The sequence below is a fragment of the Ascaphus truei genome, chromosome 3 (genome assembly GCF_040206685.1).
Source record: "Ascaphus truei isolate aAscTru1 chromosome 3, aAscTru1.hap1, whole genome shotgun sequence".
Classification (NCBI taxonomy): Eukaryota; Metazoa; Chordata; class Amphibia; order Anura; family Ascaphidae; genus Ascaphus; species Ascaphus truei.
The window spans coordinates 30,878,849-30,900,570 of NC_134485.1; the positions used below are offsets into that span (position 1 = coordinate 30,878,849).

Genomic DNA, 21,722 nt, shown 5'->3' on the forward strand with positions numbered 1-21,722 from the left:
AATGTCAAAGTGTAGGAGATAGCGCTATTCCGTGGAATGTTGGTGCACTTGTTGAGGTACCTGCCCGGTGCTCCAGCACCCGAGTACTGCAGATTTACAAAGGGGATCCATCTGATTGAATGTTGTCATCGTCAGCGATGGCGTCCGCCTTCATGTGGGGTGAACTCCCGCTGGATGGTATCACCATAAATAATCTCTTATAATGAAGGTGGTCTGGTTCCAGACCACAGGCCGCAATCACAGCGTTGGGCGTCTCACCGGTGCTATACACTGACTCTGAGCAGCTAGTGGGGAAAGGTCCCTAGCTATGGGCTTTCCCTGTAGCAGCCACAATCTATTGTGAGTCGGGGCCTAACTATGGACTAAGGGGGGAGATCTGGCCTAGTCCAGGGGAGCACTGCTCCCTGGACACTACCTGCTCTGTTGAGGTCCCACTTCCCACTGGCGTAGTCCCTCTGTTTGCGCCAAACGCCTATCTCTCCTGGTCGGGATTTCTTTAGCCCTATTGGCTGCCTGGCAACATGTGGTATGCAGCCCCTGAGGCTTCTGGGACTTGTAGTTCCCCTGCAGAGCTTAAGGTAATGGCCGCCGCAACTACTGCCTCAATGCGCATGCGCAAAGTGTGCCAACATGGCCGTCGCAATTTGGAAGCTCACTGCGCATGTGCGAAGGTCCTTAATATGGCAGCACCCTGATCGTGTCTAACCCGCGGATCTCTGGCGACACACTCGCGCGGCCGCAACCTCCCCGCAGCGTCCCTAACAACCCGGTCCGGCCGGTATGTGGGACCTGGCTACACATACATAGGTTCATAGATTCATAGGCCACGCTATTTTTTTTACTTTCAAACACATGTATTCTGATATTTGTACTGCAGCATTCCTAAATACAAAGAAAATGACTACTATTCCCTGGAATCCTAAACGGTGCGAGTTGAAAACTGTGACCACTCACTCTATCCTTCACATTTGCAGTTGCCAGAGAGGAAGTTACTTAGGGCCTTATATATTAATGTGTGGTTCAACTGATTCCAATGCAATCACAGCGAAAGTGCCATTGACTTGGAAGGGTTGCTCCGTCACACTGGGATTGGCAGTATCACCATTTAATTTAAAAAGCCAAAAGGAAACAGGTTGTATTTGGTATCTTTAGAAATTTAGAAAGGTTTTAATTTCATGGCAAACTTTCTGCAGTGTGTCAACCTTGTGTTCTCCCCCCCCCCCCTCCCTCCCCAGGCCTTAGGCCAATCGTACCAGCAAGAGAAGGGGATGAGTGGGCAGCTATTTGCCTGTCAAGTCTCTATTCCACACACAGTGATTAGAACATAAATGGGAAGGGTTGGACAAGGAAACAAACTTCTGTGCTTCAATGTTGACGAAAATACAGTACTTTGGTCTTTGATTTTTGTACAAATAGACTTTGGCAGGTTTACCCCCTGAAATCTGTCATTTAGTTCATTTTGAGCCCAAGAGATCTGCATCTTTAGAGATTTGTTTGAACTTATACAAACATAGATTACAATATTTTTATATGAGGACAGACTGTGTTTAGTAGGGCAGTGTTAAGATCGTGTTAATCTTACTTGACAGGCCGCAAATTGGAATTATGGCATTAAGATCACCCTAAAATATTTCTTTTGTGTTACGTTTCCGTTAATGTATCAGAGGGCTTTAAATTGCATTTGCTCCATTCATGTCAGTGAACAGTTTGGGGAGCGGTCTTCCAAAAAGTTAGGGGAGAAGCTGCCCTCCGCTGTATTTTAATAGGATGTATCAACGTTTAAAGGCCTTATGCAAGGCGGCTGATAACACCATGATTGTTCTGCTCAAATACTGCCATTAAATTGAATTGTGGTGCGATTTGTCCTACAGTAACTGTAAATACCGGTGGTATGCTGTAACTTCCTTTTTTCATTGCACCATCAATCCCCCAGGTCTCAGGTGGCATAACACAGAGGTGTTGGGGTCTTGAGAACCTCTGCACAAATAACAAATTGAGCTAAACTTTATGGGGACGGATATCCTCCATGGACAAGCCAACTAAATATAATAAAAAGGAAACACATTATGCTCCACGACATTGTAATTGTAGGTGTAGCCATGCTGTAAAATGGTCTGCAGTTTTCTCTCCTGCTGGCAGTAAGCCTGGTAAGTTACAGGGATGCCAGCAGTAATCATGGAGGTTTGCCCTCACACCCTGTTGAGGTGCCCTATGTATGGATGGGAGTGGCTACATACTCTGAGTCCACCGTTAGTGACATCAGAGATGTGCCTGCCCCCTGAGGGATATAAGGCACAGCACTGCTCAAAGTTAGTGTGTTGGAGTAAGGAGCAAGTCTGCGTTGAGACTTGGGAATCTTTGGCACACTAGTGCTTTAACTAGTGGCCCTATGTTATGTTAAGTAACATCTAGCTGACCAAGCCATTCTGTGTCCAGGGACCTGGCACAGGGGTGATCTCCCTGAGGGGAGAGGGGATCCCACTCTATTGGGAGGGCGTACCTTTGAAAGGATAACACAGCAAGATTTGTGGCTAAGAGAAAATCACTGTAAGGGGCAGTTGGCCCTCACCGTAAGCCACAATAAAGTCAACCTTGATCAACGACATCTTCATGTGTGAGTCCAAACTTACTCTACATATGATGGCACCACGGAGGAGTTCCTCATCAGAATCATCCCCATGCGGTTACAGGGATCCTGATGAGGTGGAGGCGCTGCACTGGATATAGGTAGGACTCACGCACACTACCTCAGCTGCCTGTCTGGGTTGACAATCCCCACACAACATCATGCGGGAGACTCAGGAGTCCTGTTGCCAACAGGTGCAAGACCAGACACTACCATGTAATGGGGACTGGTTAGACCGCAGGGGCCAATGTGAGATTGGGTGGGTCAGGCCAGACCAGAAAATTCGTTACATAGGTATGATACACTTGCTTTAAATTTCAACATCTGCATGTAAATTAAACAGCGTGCAGTACTTTACTACAAAAAATATTGTAAATTGGAATACTACAGCACTTAAGTGAAATATTTTTTTATTATCTGTTGAACTAAGTGAGTTTTTTTTCCCCCTAGGTTTAATTCGCTTGCAAGAACTCATCAAAGCCCCATCAAGATACAACATCAAAATCAAAATCCGCCAATTACCCTCAGGAAATAAAGATGCCCGGCCTTTGCTCAAAGAAATGAAGAAAGCCAAGGAATTTTACGTGATATTTGATTGCTCGCATGAAACCGCAGCAGAGATCCTCAAACAGGTAGACTAGTTACTTTGTTGCTTTTAAATCTTATCTATGGCATTCTGAATAGAAGTCTGCTTGCATGTTTCAAAGTGGCAGTTCTGCTTACTCATATCAAATCAAGGGTAGAACACAGAGCCACTTTTTCTATCCTCTTGCCCTATGTTTAATAATTCAATAAATGGTTAAGTATTCCTTGACATAAATACAATCCCTGATATCACTTTACAACTCCATTACAAGTCGACATTTTGCTTTTAATATTGGAAACAAGCATTTCCGTTTAAAAGGCATCTTATCAACTGGAAATACAACACAAATGTTTTTATACTGTCACACATTTTTTCTTTTTAGTGCATTTTATATATATTTCTATGTTAATGTGTTTTTGTTATCACAAATTGAGGTACGCTCATGCTTTTCAATAAATAGCAATAACCTGAGATATTAGAAACTACAGATCTCCTATTACTAGAGATGTTCATTTTGATTATAGTTTGATGTTCATTTTGCTTACAGTTTGATTGAACTTTGAGAGACAGAGATGGAGCCCTGAGTTATTTATACTGTATACCTCTTCAAAAAGGCCTCTAAACATCATGTGGAGAGATACATGTGCCCAAAACTGAACACACTTGAGAACTTGTAAATATGCTAATTTAAATAATGTAGATATACTTTTAATATCCCAATTATTAAATTTTCAAGGGATCTCAGAAGTGTTACGTTTTGTGCACAGGTACCTCTCCACGTGTTGTTTAAAGGTGTGTGTTGGGGTTGTATATAAGCAACGTTTGACCGTCTCCCTTGTTTGCAATAAAGGGTAATTGTCACCATATTTGCAAAGTCAGGTGAAAAGTTTGCACATCTCCAACTACAGTCAGGCACTATGGATTACTTACAAATGTATATAATGGACTCTACATATACTGTACATATGTTAGAAAGAAGGCTGGCTTGACGGCAGCGCCGTCAGTGCCGCTGCACCGAGCTCTGTGGTTACAGAGGCCCCGCACTCTTCCCCATGACTATTAAACTGATCGCCGGAGGGAGAGCGCGGGGCCTCTGTAACACTCTTACCTTCTCCATCTCCTCCTGCATGGTCCCATCATCATTGCTCCGCGATGTCCAATGGCGTCTCAATGCCAGGACAACGGCACGCCGCATGGCACCGTGACGTCATGTGACATCCCATTCTCATGGCAACGTGACGCCTTTTGATGCCGCGGAGCCATGATGACTGGACCATGCAGGGGGAAATGCCGGAAGGAGGAGAGGCCACCAGATGATTCCACCGGAGAAGGTTAAAGCCGAGGCCCTGCACATGTCCTGGCACTGAGCCCCGCAAACATCCCAGCTGGCCCTGGTTACAGACACCGTTACAATAGCCTGGGGAAGAGGAGTAAATAACAATAATTGAAACACATCAAATAATAATAATTAACCCAGTAACCCCTTACTAGCAAAAGTCTCCTCCAAGACAAGGCTGAGATCAGGCGTGGGCAACTCCAGTTCAAGGGCCCCCAACAGGTCAGGTTTTTAGGATATCCCTGCTTCAGCACAGCCGGCTCAATCAGCGGCTCAGGCTTCGTTCTCATAGGAGGTGGACAGGGGAAATTCCAGATAAGGCAGATGCTGTGCAAGGGCAGTAAACCCACCATTAAATTAAGTAATAATGTTTGCCAACATTTCTAGGGCCTACAGTATGTGTTAAAATCTCCAGATTACAAAACTGGTTTAAAGAATATTTATCTAATTCCAAAAAAATAATCAAATTTGCCTCCAATGGAATATGCTCCTGTATTATTGTTTTAGTTATGCAACTGTGAGATTTTGCTAGAATAAGCACACACTGTATCATTACTATGCTGGTGTTACCCATTGGTGGGTGACATCTGGCAACAGACAGTAGTATGAGCACAAAACAGTTAATTGCAACATGTAAAAGTGCACAAATCACAGTTTTAAAGAAATAATAATGTACAAAAACAATAAAAAACATGTTACATTGTTATAAAGTCCCATTGATGTGAGGCCACAAAAATTCTATACGTGTGTGTATAAAATGTTAAGTGTCTGCTAGATAAACAATTTATAATATAAATTCGTGGAGACATTTCTACAGCGGCAACCGCAAGCTTCATTAAGTTAGTACATGGATATTTTATTATCTTAGGTATTACAATAATACTTTCTGCAAGTGAATAGCTTCTCTTGTGCCGGAGGGACCTGTCACATACTAGTGTGCTGTGTACTGAAAGGGTTATGTGTCTTCATTACTTATGGCAATGATTGTGGGCTTTTAATCATTAGGAATATCTATTGTCATTCACATATCCAAGGTTCCATCTGCCTTGTCTATTATGTGTCTTCCCCTTCAGGAGGGTGAGCAGGGTTGAGAGAGGTTTCCCAGCGCGGCTTACACAATAGAGCAACGGAGGTAGATTATTTATGACAAAACCCAATAGTGCAGTAAAAGTAAAAGTCAAATGTTATGGCACTAGCTGTGATGTTTAAGTGAGTCGTTTCACATTTTCCAGAAATACCGTTATTATTGTAAAACTGCTGAGATTTCAGTAGCGTGATTGAGCTTAAGTATTCAGGGTAGTGTGCAATCTACAGCTGGCAAATATTCGGAACACTTTCCAACTGCATATAAAACGTCTGTCGCCCATCGTGGTGAGTTTTTCAACGCCTCATGTACCAACTACTCACTTTAGAGGGTTTACCGTAAAATAGGAAAAACCACGTACGATATGAAGCACATCTGATTTTAGGTGTCATTTGTTTGGATCCTTCTGGTTTGAAGGCATTTAGTATGGATAGTGAGCAGATCACTGGAATGCCTCCTTCATCCCCAATGAATATGTATGTTCATGAGGCCATCCCACTAAGGGGCATGTATACGGTATAAATCATTGCTAAAGTCATTCGGTTGTAGAACTGACGCCAAAAAAAGTAATAAATTCATGTGTCTGTGCGCCAGTGTGTAAAAAAGAATTGTGATGTGTTGTGTAGTGTGGGCATCAACTTTTGTGTTACAAAGAAAAACACGACGTTAGGTGGTGTAGCTCAGGGCGGTGGTTGGAAATAATAAGTAATAATAAATTACACGTATGCACCATTTTGGTGTACCATAAACTGTCAAAGTTATTCAAGCTTTTTATTGGTGACAAGACAAATGCAAGTAGACGCAAACAATTCTTAATAAATTCTTCTACTGTAGTGCCGACGAATATTCTAAAAAAAATCTAGGGAAATCACCAACAAGACCCAGGTACATGCAGCAACATTTCAGTGACATTTCTGCAGACAGACTAATGGCCCATCGGATTAACAGCGGGGGTCCCTGGAAGTCCCATTCAAACTGAATAGGACTGCCAGGGACCGCTGCTGTGTTAATCCGTCGGGCCATTAGTCTGCAGAAATGTCACTGAAATGTTGCAGCATGTACCCAGCATGTACCTGGGTCTTGTTGGTGATAGCCCCAGATTTTCCAAGGCAAGTTTAAGGCAAGTTTTAGAATACTCGTCGGCGCACCTGTATACAGTGTAAACATGATAAAACATACAACGAATAAGAAACCGTGCACCAAATGTAAGACTAGGAATAACGTAGGCCCTAAATATGCCGGTGATGATTTGAAGTGATAAATCAATTGTTTGACACAATGAAAGCTTTCAATTAATTTTCAAAAAGCAATTCTTTATACATAGCCCTCTAAGGCTTTTGAAGTTCTCTTAAAATCAATATGCTCCAGTATAAAGTGAAGTGGAGCGTGATTGTATTTTTCCAAAAAAACAAACTTCTTGTGTACCACTACAGAATATATAATTCTGTAATATGAAGATGCACCTTGTGATGCATTGTGTTTAAAAAGGGGAAAACTGTACATACAGCATAAACTAAAAAGGCTTGTTAAAACTTAACAAATACATATTTGTAGCAAAGTGAGAGACTGACTTTTGATGCATTATTTACTGCCACTTTGTTGGATATGTTGTAAAGAATTACAGAGGACAGTATTATAGACCCATACTGTAGCATGGAATAGTAAATATTATGTTTTTGGCAACAACCTGCCTGGTGTGACGATCCTTGTCTCCAAGCAATTTAGAGGTGATGATCAAACTCATTTCTGTCACAGATGGGAAATCATATGCAGCAATCGAAGCCAGTGGCCACTTTTCCAAGAGTCATTTCCATGGATTTCTATCTATAGTTATTGTCTTGCCCTTTAATTAGATTTAGAGAAATGACTTGAACTTTAATGGCAAAGGGGGGGGGGGGTCCTGCAGGATGAGAGGTTGCTAGCGCTCAACTCACCATTACTAGCTTGAAATAGTGTGGCTATCCGATAGGAAGCAGACTCGCAGATCCGAGTAAATCGTAGTCGGGATGCAAGACAGGCATCAAAGATGCAAGGGCAGGATAAACGGCTGGGGTCAAGGCAGGCGGCATAGAAGCAAGGTCGAAGTCACAGGCTGGGGTCAACACCCGGAAAAGTATACAGAACAAGGGAGTAACTGACTGCTATTTAATGCCCTGGAACAGGTGCAGCCAAATACCAAGTCCAGGAAGATGCTTGCCAGGATCAAAGATGGCTTTAACGGCCACGTAAGGGAAAGTTCCAGTAAAACCCAGGTTTGGAACCCTTACACTTTTATTATCACTATATCAAGGTATTTACCATTATGTTTCCCCACTTGCATCAGTAGGTGATATGGAGAATGTTTACACTGAGAAACACCAGCAGTTAATTACAGTATGAGTTATATGCATTGTATAGCTTGTAATGTGATGTGTAATATTCTGTACATACAGTAGCAACAAAGTCCAGTGTGAAATGGTGCTCAGACTCCCTATTCGCTCAGGAAAACTTTTCCAATAATATAAGTATGTAAGTCCGGATTACCTCTTGAGTCCACAATATACCTCCATATATGGTATTCTGGGGAGGAATAAGTGCCTAGTGAGGTCTCAAGGATCCCCACGTATTGCAGTGCAATAACAGCCTCCCTTAGGCAATGTCCAGAAAACAATATTTTTGGGGTACATCATCAAATCTAGAGAACATTTATTACCTTATTTGGTATTTTCAATAGTTACATTTCGTAGAGTTTTAGTTTTTAGTTTAAAAAAAATGTCAATGTTGTGTATACAAATATAGAACAGGCACAATGCAGTTGCAATACAGGACTGTAAGAAAGCATGGGTATGGTTGTTGGTACGAAATTGAAAGGTTGCGAACTTCAAATATCATTCGGAAGTGTGAGTCAAACTTTTGAACAAACTCTCAAATCCAAAACCCAAGAAAGGTCATCCTTGCATTTATGTATTTTCTTTTTTGGGGGCGAAAGGGGGGCGGGGTGAGGGGGGGGGGGGGAGAACTCTGAATAAAACAAAAACTACATTTTAGTGACAATTTCGATGGTCAGAAAAGATTTGCCCAAATTTAAAAATATTTATTTTTTGTTTTTTTTAGTGCAGAGTTATTGAGTACTTCGGTATTCGATGATAACTTTTTTATTTGGACTAACAATTGATACTGTATTATAAGACAAGCTTTTCAGAGTTCCCCTCTCTTTCTCAGGTCAGTAATACTGATTTACAGAGATTCCAGGAGTCAACACAGATGTAGAAACCAAGATAACAATCTAAGGGGTAGATCCTCCGAAGGTCGCTAATATTGTAAAGTTCTTTTATCTCGATTTAACGTACCCATATCCGCAACTCAAAGGTGCTGTTACATTTGTGCTCGCCACAAACCGGGACCGGACCGCGGGGCTGAGGTGGGGTTATATAATCACCGACCTTGGTCCGCGCAGACTGATCCGGAGTGCGCAGTTCGTAGTCGTACATAGCAGGGCCAGGATTGGAGAAGGCAGCATCGTCGTTATTCAAGCAGGAGTTCGGCAACAGGTAGTCAGAAGTTCCCCGCTTCAGTTTAGGAGCGTGAGTGCAGGAGTGGCCTCTGCGCGAGGAGCGGGCTCAGCCCATGACGCTGGTCTCAGCAGGGGGAGACAGCAGGCTGGCCGAAGTACACTGCGGGGCAGCATTGGGGAAAACCAACGCTTCAGCACAGAAGTCCAAAGCAGGCCTCTGCGTGGAGAATAGTAGCAGACCTCAGGAAATGAAGGGTAACCTCTGCTAGGGGAGAATGCAGCAGGTACCAGGAACAAGTGCTGGCTAAACAACGCTTCAGCACAGGAGTCAGGATCAGGCCTCTGCGTGGAGAATAGCAGCAGACCTTAGGATTCTCAGGAAACACAGGCCTCTGCATGGAGATTAGCAGCAGGCCTCAGGGTACTCGGGCCACAGAATACTCAGGCCTCTGCATGGAAAGTAGCAGCAGGCCTCAGGAACTCAGGAACTACTAACGAGAGTAGAGAGGTTAGTACACAAGGAGACAAGCCTGGCGGCTTGTGGCAGAGACAGGAACGTCCAGAGAAGGATTATGCTTGGCAGAGAGGGATTGTGGAAATGCAGTACTTAAAGGCCAGCAGGCCAATCTCAGGAGGAGGGTGTGAGGGTACTGCTCCAATGACTGAGTGCAAGGCTAGGTTGCAGTGATAGCCCGCAAAGCTGCTGTTGATTGCAAAGAGGGAATTTAGTGAGAACATCAGCACCCTGCAAGGCTACGAGAAAAGCCAGGAGTGGATTCCTCACAGGTGCTTAGCGCAATGATGTCCTGGCATTTTCCAGGACGGGTCCTTAAATTTGAACAACCCTTAGGCTTTTCTAATAATGTAAGTATGTAAGTCCGGATTACCTTCTTGTGTCCACAATATACACCCATATATGGTATGCTGGGGAGAAATAAGCGCCTAGTGAGGTATTAGTGAGTGCAATAAAAGCCACCCTTAAGCAATGTCCAGAATACAATATTAGGCGGGGCAATATATATAAAGGCTGATGCCTATTACCTGTGGTACACCCTATCTGTGACCAGCAAACCTGGGGTTTGCAGCCAGGGCCACCAATAGCAGGTTCGTGCCCCCCAGCAGCTCTTTTTTTCTCTTGCACTTAGCTGTGGCGGCCGCCCTCCTTCTCCGTCTTCACCGCAGCGTTAAATGACGCCACGTATGTCACCAATGTGATGCCACACGACATTGCGTTGCCATGGTAATGTGACGTCAGGACATTTGACGCTGTGATGTTGCGTTGCCATGGCAACTAGATGCAGTTTGACGTCACATTTGATGCTGTGGTTCAGATGGAGGAGGGCAGCAGTTATGAGGTGGCTGCCATGGCTAAGTGCCTTCCCATCAGGCCCATTATGCCAGAGAGCGCAGCAAATGTAGTCGGATCCTGGCCCCCTTCCGAACCGCCGGGCCCCGGTAATTTGTTCCGGCTTTCCCCCTCTCTCGTCGGCCCTGTGTGCAGCATCCGTGTAGCTCTTTAGCTAAGGCTCGAAACACGTAGGTGCGTTTTTTAATCTACTGGCTATCCATGTAAGCTACTAATAAATCTATTTTTATGGGAGTTACCCCTTGATCTGCATTTTTTCTGGTTTTGTGGTTGTGTTCCATTTTTTCCTCCAGAAGACTGCTTATTCTGTACATAGGGCTACCATTTTTCTTAATTTTCCTGCATTAAAAGAATCCATCAGGACTGAGGTGTAGATCTATGGAAATACATGTTACTAACAAGGTAATTCTATTTAATGCATTTGCAGTTCATAAAAACATGTTTAATGCATGCTGAGATGCACTTTTCTTGAGATTGATCTGCTGCCTAAAGAGACACACCAAGGGACGTTTCGTATTGAAAGATTCCATACAGCAACAGATTTGCAAAAGAGAAACATATGTACTCTTAGGTTGGTTCTCCATGCTAAGGTCCGTGACTCCCATTGTTAGGCACCTGTCAAACACCTGTCTCGTTCCATCATGCTGTCATGTTTAAGAATTTACAAGATATCAAATGTATAAATCACATGTGCACATGTGCATTGAACCACAATCTCAGTAGCCCTGCTTTTTGACACAAATATATATGATGTGGTGGGTTTGGGTTCTGAGCTTGCAGGGGCTGTTTGTGTGTTTATACATTTCTATTGGTAAGCAATTTGGAGGTTTGTGACCCCCTCCTTCCACTTTTTAAATGGCAGTTCTTGTTGCGCACCTGTGAATGATGAGTCTATTAAGACCGTTTTGTATTATATTGTATGTCTTTATTTATATAGCGCCATTAATGTACATAGCGCTTCACAGCAGTAATACATGTGGTAATCAAATGAATAACAGATAATATAAATAACAGATCATGGGAATAAGTGCTTTAGACATTAAGGAAGAGGAGTCCCTGCTCCGAGGAGCTTAGAGTCTAATTGGTAGTAGGGAGAACGTACAGAGACAGTAGGAGGGAGTCCTGGTAAGTGCGTCTGCAGGGGGCCAAGCTTTATGTATCATGTGTTCAGAATAGCCACAGTGCTATTCATATGCTTCTTTAAGCAAATGTGTCTTAAGGTGGGTCTTAAAGGTGGATAGAGAGGGTGCTAGTCGGGTACTGAGGGGAAGGGCATTCCAGAGGTGTGGGGCAGTCAGTGAAAAAGGTTTAAGGCGGGAGAGGGCTTTAGATACAAAGGGGGTAGAAAGAAGACATCCTTGAGAAGAATGCAAGAGTCTGGATGGTGCATAACGAGAAATTAGGGCTGAGATGTAAGGAGGGGCAGAAGAGTGTAAAGCTTTTAAAGTGAGGAGAAGAATGGAGTGTGAGATGCAGGATTTGATTGGAAGCCAGGAGAGGGATTTCATGAGGGGAGATGCTGAGACAGATCTCGGAAAGAGTAGAGTGATTCTGGCAGCAGCGTTTAGGATAGATTGTAGGGGAGACAGGTGAGAGGCAGGAAGGCCGGACAGCAGGAGGTTACAGTAATCAAGACGGGAGAGAATGAGGGCCTGAGTCAGAATTTTAGCAGTCGAGCAACAGAGGAAAGGGCGTATCTTAGTTATATTGCGGAGGAAAAAGCGACAGGTTTTAGAAATGTTTTGAATGTGAGGGGCGAATGTGAGAGAGGAGTCGAGTGTGATCCCTAGGCAGCGTGCTTGGGCTACTGGGTGAATGATGGTAGTTCCAACAGTAATGTGGAAGGAGGTAGTGGGGCCAGGTTTGGGAGGAAGTATGAGGAGCTCTGTTTTAGCCATGTTGAGTTTAAGGCGGCGGAGGGCCATCCAGGAAGATATAGCAGAGAGACATTCAGAAACTTTGGTTTGTACAGCAGGTGTAAGGTCGGGTGTTGAGAAATATATTTGTGTGTCATCAGCATAGAGGTGATAATTAAACCCAAAAGATGTTATTAGGTCACCTAGAGAGAGTGTATACAGAGAAAAGAGAAGAGGTCCCAGGACAGGGCCCTGGGGTACCCCCACAGAGAGATCAATAGGGGAGGAGGATGTGTTAGCAGAAGAGACACTGAAAGTACGATGGGAGAGGTAGGATGAGATCCAGGATAGAGCTTTGTTCCGAATGCCAAGAGTATGGAGAATGTGAAGGAGAAGAGGGTGGTCCACGGTGTCAAATGCTGCAGAGAGGTCGAGTAATATGAGCAGAGTGTAATGACCTCTGTCTTTGGCAGCATGGAGGTCGTCAGTTATTTTAGTGAGGGCTGTTTCCGTGGAGTGAGCAGTGCGGAAGCCAGATTGTAGAGGGTCTAGGAGAGAATAGGTGTTGAGAAAATGGAGCAAGCGAGAGAATACAAGACGTTCAAGGAGTTTAGAGGCAAAAGGCAGGAGGGGGACAGGTCGATAGCTTGCTGTTTTTGAGTAATGGTATGACTGTTGCATGTTTGAAGGAGGATGGAAAGGTTCCAGAGCAGAGGGAGGAGTTAAAAATGTGTGTGAGCATAGGGATTATAGTAGGAGCAAGAGGTTTTAGGAGATGGGAGGGAATGGGGTCAAGAGGGCAAGTGGTAGAGGGAGAAGAGGCAATCAACAGCGACACATCCTCCTGTGAGACAGTGGAAAAAGAGTCAAGGAAGGCAGGAGGAGAGTTAGGAAGAGAAGTAGGATGGGAGGAAGAAACAGATGGGATGTTCTGCCGTATGGATTCCACCTTTCCCTCCATTAGAGAGATTAGGAGAGTTTTTTTGCCAGTGCATTGGTGGTTGGACTTGCAAAGGTGGGGATACTGTGGTGGGGTTTGCAAGGCTAAAATGCTTTTGACAAAATAATTTAACTAACTAACCCTCACTTATGAAAAGAAAAAAACAGATACGTTTTTAACTATATCATTTGTAATATTGTATGTAGCACTGACACTTCTTGTCGTTTGTTTGAGGTCATAATCTCAGTAGCACTCCGTTTTGACACAAATATATGGCATGGTGGGTTTGGGTTCGGAGCTTACAGGGCTGTGTTTCTTTGTAGCCTTTAACCAAAATCCTGCTGGTGGGTTTGTTGATACACAGAAATTTAGAATTTAATACCTTCCATTATTATCAGAGAACTCTTCCAGGGCTCATCCTATTGACACTCTGCGGAACGCAAGCTGGAAAAGGTGGAACAATACAACTTGAATGACACAAAGCGATACGAGGTTTAAAAGCTTATTTCTACTGTACATTAGTTTTGATACTACATACAGTACATATACAGACCCTTCAGTGGCTTGTAATTTTTGTGGTACATCATCAAATCTAGAGAACATTTATTACCTTATTTGGTATTTTCAATTGTTACATTTCTTAGAGTAGTTTTATTTAAAAAAAATGTCAATGTTGTGTACAGGCAGTCCTCATTTTACAATGCTTCGCTTTACAACGAATGGCTTATCCAACGCTATGCAATGCATACCTATGTTCATTTATACAACGCCAAAACGGCTTATCCAACACTCTTACGACGCTTTGCAAAGTTGTTTATGTGTATATAATATATATATTATACTATATTATACTATATAATATATTATATTTTTATATTATATAATATGTTATATTATATATATAATACAGTATATGCACTATATAATTTATGTATGTGCTGCATATCTTATTGTCTGCGTAAAATATTTTGTGTATTTTAGCATTAAAAATGCCTTCAGGAACGGAACCTTTCATTTAAACAGTGTTTCTATGGGAAAATGTGTTTCGCTTTACAACGTTTCGCTATCCATCGCCATTTTGAGTAACGCATTGTGTCGGATAACCGAGGACTACCTGTATACAATTTCGATGGTCAGAAAAGATTTGCCCAAATTTAAAAATAACATTTGTTGTTTTTTTAGTGCAAAGTTAATGAGTACTTCGGTATTCGATGATAACTTTTTTTATTTGGACTAACAATTGATATTATAAGACAAGCTTTTCAGAGTTCTCCTCTCTTTCTACAGAGATTCCAGGAGTCAACACAGATGTGGAAACCAAGATAACAATCTAAGGGGTAGATCCTCCGAAGGTCGCTAATATTGTAAAGTTCCTTTATCTCGATTTAACGTACCCATATCCGCAACTCATATCCCCAAAGGTGCTTAGCACAATGATGTCCTGGCATTTTCCAGGACGGGTCCTTAAATTCGAACAAACCTTAGGCTTACTCCTCCGTTTATTGTAGTGTTATTATCATGCGCTAACATTATTTAGCACTTTTCAAAAGCTGTCCTTACACCCAGACCCAGATTATCATTGAGCTATTTCTTGGAATAGCCTAAAAGCAATGTAATGAGTATAGGACTTAACCATTACATTACAAGAAGTTACATGTCATAAACAAAAATAAATTAGGGGCCTCATGCAGAGAGCAGCGCTATTAACAATCTCGCCATTTTCCGGCGAAAATCGCGATAAAAACAGCCGAAAATGGCGAGGTATGAAAAAAGCGCCATTTTTTTTTCTATTTATAAATCTCGCCGCGCGGCTGGCGAGAACCTACATCTCGCCAGTCTGAAAAATATCCAAATTCAGAAAGGCGCGCTCGCCATCTAGCGGCTGTTTTTGGCGCGATTTTCATCAATTTTCTCCGCCAACTAAAGTTGGCAAGAAGCAGGAGCTGGCCGGCTATAGGGGGAAAAAAAAAATGCGCGATTTTTTTTTTCTCCCTTTCAGCTGCGCGCATCTCCTCATTTACAATTCTCCACATGCAGTAATGCTAAAAATAGCGGATTTCGCCCAATTCTGCATATGGAGAATAAAACTCTCCATTAAAGCTACTTTTTCTTAAACTCTCCAATTTATTCTAGCGCTGCTCTCTGCATAGGCCCTATGTCTCTTATAAATGTCTGTAATACATCACAAACTATATTATGGCTTTTAGTGATTACAGTGATGTTTGTGTAAACTAATATGGTATATAATCTAATAATGGCTGTATAAAGCAGGGGTGCGCAAAGTAGGGGGCAAAAGATTATTTTGGGGTGGTGCGGACTTCACCTACCTTTCCTCGGCGCTGCGTTGCCATGGCACACGGCGTCAAATGAGGCAGCGGGGTCATGTGACGTGTGCATCACCATAGCAACGCGCGTCAAATGACACTGCGGGGGTCACGTGATGTCATGTGACCCGTGTGTCATTTGACGCTAGATATTGGGTAAATAGGGGCTGGCAGGCGGCGGGGCAGCACAGAAAGTGTGCGTGCCCCTGGTATAAAGTATGGGTGTAGAATAATCTATATCCATATAAACCTCAACAATATTAAATATTTCATTTAAATGAATGTAAAAAAATAAATGAAGGATGGACATTGAGAGGACCCTGGTTATCCACAGTGACAATAATGTTCTTTTTTTGTGTGGCAGATATTTGTATTTTTTTATTTTTTGGTTAATGCCCCAAAACACTTTTAGCCACATTTTGCTAATAGGGATATTGGGTCATTAGTCTAGAGGGGGGGTATGTTTTTTTGGGGGGTGGGGCATGTTTTTTTGGGGGTGGGGCAGGTGGGTGGCTGAGGGGTTAACCCTTTCATTACCGTAGCATATAGCTAAGGTAATGAAGTTTTTTTTTTTAAATTAATCTTTTTTACACAGTTAAGCAGGGGGTCTCCAGAGCGGACCCCCATTAATTTCAGGTCTGGTGACTCCCTGCTTCATGAGGATCAGACATCTGTACGGTGTGCCGGTATCACGGCGCTGTTTACATGTAGACTATTTAAACGTGCAGGAGATACCGGCACCTGCTACGGAGGTCTGAACATCGGGAAGCAAGGGGTCGCTGGATCTGAATTTTATGGGGTTCAGCTCCGGAGATCCTTGGCTTCAAACCTGTGTAAAAATATTCATAAAAAGCGCAGTAGTTGCTTTAAGAGCTGCGCGGGGAGACACTGATGGAGACTGCTTTTCTCTGCTCTCTCTCTGTGCAGCTCTTAGAGACAGGTGGCTGGCCCAGTAGGATTAACACAGTGGGATCCCCATTCAGAAGCAGGGATCCCCACTGCATCCCGACTATAAGAGCTGTAGCTGCGATGTGTCCACCACGCTCCAGCCACATTAGCCACTCCACATCGTGATCACGGAGAGTGCATAGGTTTTGCTACATCTGTATTTTATAGCCTGTCTGTGTATGATGGCTTGTTTTGTATAAATGGGATGGAAGCTGGAGTCATGGAGGTAACTACTGTACTTCTGTCTTCAATGTTACTGTTGCATCCAGAAAGTTCACTAGATTTGCCAAATACAGGTAAACCCCGTTATAACGCGAATCGATTTATAACGCGGTTTTCACGTGGCTCCCGTTTTTTTGTTGTTTTTTTTTTACATTTTGCACACTGCACACACACTGCACACACACTGCACACACTGCCAGCACTCACTGCACACACTCCCAGCACTCACTCCCAGCACTCACTGCACACACTCTACACTGCACACACTGCACACACTCTACGCTGCACATACTGCACACACTCTACACTGCACATACTGCACACACTACACTGCTCACACTGCACACTCTACACTGCACACACTCTACACACTCTACACTGCACACACTCTAAACAGATATCTCTCTTAGACAGGTAGGTCCCCCACAGACCCCAGCACCTTAACCCCTTGAGTGCCACAATGAACACCTTAACCGCTTGAATGTCAGTGCAGAGCAATGAGTGCTGTCTCTCTCCCCCTCCCCTGACACGAATGGGGTTTAATGTAGCCAACCTACAATAAAAAAAACACTCAAACCCGCACTGAAGTCATATCCCCCCTGTTACAGCCATATTAACCCCTCAGAGGATGAGACTTCCAGTGAGGGAAGCACACCCCCTCCTCCCCCTTTAGTCATTAACTCTCCTGACACGGGGAGGTGGTGATCTGGACCGGTCCCTTGCTCTGGTGTCCTTCCTCCCTGCGGCTGCATGTCAGGGACCGGTGTGCGTGTCTCCCCCTCCCTCCCCGGTACCTGGAGGATAAGACGCTGGAGCAGCGCACCCACTCGCTGAGGTCGCACCTTGCCTGGTAGCCGGGGTCCCTCTCCTTCTCCCTCCGCTCTCCCACCGGCACAGATACTCTCAGCACGGGCGCCGCCATCTTAACCCCCGCTATGCCGCGGAGGGCCGGTAGGTGTGGGGGCCTGGGGGGGAGGAAATGGATGCCGGTGGTGGGAGGACTCGCCGTTGCTAGGGGACGTGTAGGGCTTCCGGCCACCCCTTCCTTCCCTCCTCACTCCCTCCCTCCCGATCAGGCGCGCGGCGGCCATTTTTTTCTCCAATTAGCGCGACCCCATTACTAGCGCGGTGGTCTCGGGGTGGACCCCGAGGACTGCGCTATAACGGGGTTTACCTGTAATCTATTTTAAGCTTAGTTGATGGGTGGAATGAATTGAAGGACCCGTAAAATTATTTTAGATTTTCTTCACCCGCTGTCCCTATTATAAAATAATCATCAACATATCTGTAATATCTGGAAGGTTTGTGGAAGGATGTGGCAGTAATCTCTGTTCAAGATTGACCATTAAAAGATTGGCATATTGCGGTGCCATCCTGGTGCCCATCGCAGTCCCCATTAGTTGTAGGTACATGTCCTTGTTGAAGCAGACGTAGTTGTGTGTTCTATCAGTTTGGCCATTACTTCTGCGCTGTTTTTCTGATCCAGGGGAGATGTTGCAAGGAATTGCATGCCTTAGTGCAGGGGTCTCAAACTCAGTCCTCAAGGGCCACCAGCAGGGCAGCTTTTATGGATATCCCTGCTTCAGCACACATGGCTCAATCAGTGGCTCAGTCGAAGACTGGGATATCCATAAAAGCTGGCCTGTTGGTAGCCTTCAAGACTTAGTTTAAGACCCCTGCATTACTGCCATCCTCAGGATTTTGCTGTACAGAGAATTTTACATCCATGAAAACTAGTATTTATTTATTTTAAACAAAGTTCGAGTTTCAGAAAAACCAAAGCACATTTCTATAACCAAAAGACAAGGGAAACACTTCTCTGCCAGGATGACCTACAACTCATATCTAACACTGAAGGGGGTAATAAACTAAACACAAATATCTCCAAGAGCCTTATATATATTGTTTTTGGGGGTGGGGGTGCAAGGTCCACTTAGTATTTTTAACATTAAGAAAAACAAATGTCATGACCTTTCAATAAATTAAGTCCATAACATATATGTCAGTTCTTCTGTCTTTTTTTAACATCAATTCAGAATATGCTAGGACTTTGCAATGTGTTTTTAGGTACATTTTAAAGCTGTCACCATGTGAATAAGCATCAGGAAAGCATTTCTTATTTGTAGTTCTCAGGGGTACATTTTTGCATAAGAGCAGGCACACTGATCCTTTATTATCAGATAAGGAGATTTCTGTGGCTGTGTATTCTTCCTTCTCAGTGATTTCAAAGCATATCCCTTTCCTTTATGGAATTATTTTGACAAGCGTCAACTAACCATAACTGTAGCTGTAATTAGCTGAACCAAACCATTGCTTTAACTAGACTGAATATGTGTTACAATAAATATCCTGTTAAATAGTTATTTAACCTACTGGTTCCTGGTTTGTTTTTCATTTGTGCAATGTATGAGTTTGGTTTCCATTTCGCAGACAATGACCCGTAAGCAGTGATCTGCTGTAAGATAGATAACTTCCGACCCCTTCACTTGAATTACTCAGTACTGCTTAGTTAATACTTTATGGGCCAGTATGTGAAATCATCATCCATTTGTCTCCCTGAGTGAATATTGAGGGCACAATATCTTGTTTCCATTTTAGAAAAGTCAAGGAATTCCACCATCATCATTTTTTAATTGAATGCGCATGTGATTTATAACAAGAATACAATTCAGTACAACATTTGTCTCATAAGTGGGAAATGATGTTATTTAAATCATAGGGGACTATGTATTAAGATCAAAGATGAAGACCCAGATTTAGTAAATCCTGCTAAGCTGAATAGCACATAAAGTTCATTTATTTATGTAATGGATATCCCCCCCCCCAATCGCAGATACGGGGTGGAGAACATACAGTGTTACCAGCGTGTGGTGCGTTACCTGTTGGCTCACAGGAGGGCTCAGCTTCCGCCAACGGGAACCTGGGGTAATTATGATATTATGAGTAACCACTTACTCGGTGCAGCGCCTCCACCTGCGATGGCACCCACCAGAGGGGGAGTAGTTCCTCGCAGGACAAATACAATAATCACATACACTGTATGTATAATAACCAATGTCTTTTACTAACGTGCAAAGCAAACATGTAACATCAATACTACCATACCAGGTGTCCCTCTCTAGAGGAGACACTAACTGCGTCACGCAGGACGCTTTCCCAACACCAGGTGATCCCACACAGTGTCCATAGAATTCCCACCCAATGTCCCGCACTCTGGCAGAGAGAGGCAATGGGTGACTGCGCAGTCACTATTATACTAAGGGCCCGTTGGTGCACTTGTATATGTTTAGTACCTGCCGAGCACTCCGGTGCTCGGAGCCGCAACAGCTTCGCAAAGGATCAGTCGTTCTGGGATCCCGTCTGATCCAGTCCGGTGAATCCTTGCTGGGGTCCCCCAGGGGCGATCCCACCCTGGAGATAGTCTCTGGTCTCTGGGTACCAACTTGAGCCCAAGTTGTCTCTCGTGGAGCGCAGCAGCCGCTGTGTCCCTGTCTATCACTGGCACTACGTGACATGGTCCCTAACCTAGGGCATGTCCCTGTAGAACCACAAGCTGGGGAATGAGGATCTACCTGGGACCTAAGGGTTAATGGCCTATCCCGTCCCCCTAGCTCTTCCCGGTCCTGACTCTAACTAACTATTAACACTCGCAGCACTTTCAGTAACTTGCTACAACCTACTCACTACCTGCAGCTAACGTACTGCACTAACACTGTGCCTGCCTGTCAGACCTCACGGCACTGACAGCTGTGACCCTGACAAGACAGCACACTGACACTAAGGGCCGCGTCCCTATCTTGGGCCGTCCCTGATCAATTACCCACTAATCTGGTGGGGAGTTGGGGCCTACATAGGATGTGGGTACCTATCTGGGTGCAGGAGCTGCACTCGCTCCCCACACCCTTCCTTCCCTCACAGCTCCCTGGCTCCAACTGACTAACATGCTGCAAACCCGCGAAAATGTATCTACTTGCCTGCCTGTAAATCCTAAACCCTATTGGCTCCCTGGCATCACGTGGGCCGCGCAAAGGCTCCTGGGGCTCGTAGTCCCTACCTAGAGCCTTCCCTGGTAGGCTAGGGCTTCGCAGGCTTTCTATCTCCTGTCCTGCGCCTGCGCAAGCTATCTGGGTCTGCTTCAACCTTTCCCTGACTAGCCTCACGCTCGTGCGACTTCTCCCTAGCTCTAGGACCCTACTTGCGAATGTGCGATCACTGCGCATGCGCGAGCCACCATTCAATGGCGGCGCCCTCACCGCCCGGCTCCGGGAGCCCTGTGACGTGCGTGCGGCCTTGGCAACCAGCCGCACGCGTCCCCGGCAACCCCCGAGCCGGGACCTGACCGCCCTCACCCCTGCGATTGGCACGCGGGGCCGCCCTGGATCTCGGCGGTACCCGCGATCGCGCCAGAGGTGAGGGGGGCGCTACATTTAAATGGGCTGCGAGATACCTTAACATTTCACACTTCCTAGGACATATCTTGAGTAAATACAGTAGCTTCCATAGAATACTTCATGCAGAATATACAGTACATCCAATATAAAGATATAATGACCCTGCTTTTAACCCGCTTCCATTAGGAAGCAATACAGACCCGGGTTATATGGAGTAGGAGGAACTCTTAGCCATGCATTGCAAACCTCTTTGGCAGTAAAAGCGTTATTGTAGGTCCAAGCTTGCAGGTCGAACACAAAGGTAAAACAAATGATCAGTGGCGCTCTTAGAACTTATGGGAGGGGTGCAATCATAACAGTTTTACTTCTGTCTATCTTGTGAAACATGTTAATAACAAATTACGTGGAGCTTTGAGGACTGACGCACAGTCGTATCACCAAAGACATTAGATAAAGATTATAATACCTTCCAACGAATTTGTTTACCATGGAAATGTTAAAGCGTTTATACAATTATGTGAAAAATACTGATACGGGTCTTTAAAAAAAA

At 44.3% G+C, this 21,722-nt stretch overlaps 1 protein-coding gene across 6 annotated transcripts in view; it reads left to right on the forward strand.

The window, feature by feature from the left end:
• Positions 1–21,722, forward strand: part of GRIK1 (glutamate ionotropic receptor kainate type subunit 1) — a 376,065-nt gene that overhangs the window by 212,842 nt on the left and 141,501 nt on the right. For all 6 annotated transcript variants that reach the window (XM_075593906.1, XM_075593909.1, XM_075593911.1 and 3 more), the window contains one exon: positions 3,077–3,258. In XM_075593906.1, the coding sequence (XP_075450021.1) occupies positions 3,077–3,258 (182 nt within the window). The remainder of the gene's footprint in view (positions 1–3,076; positions 3,259–21,722) is intronic.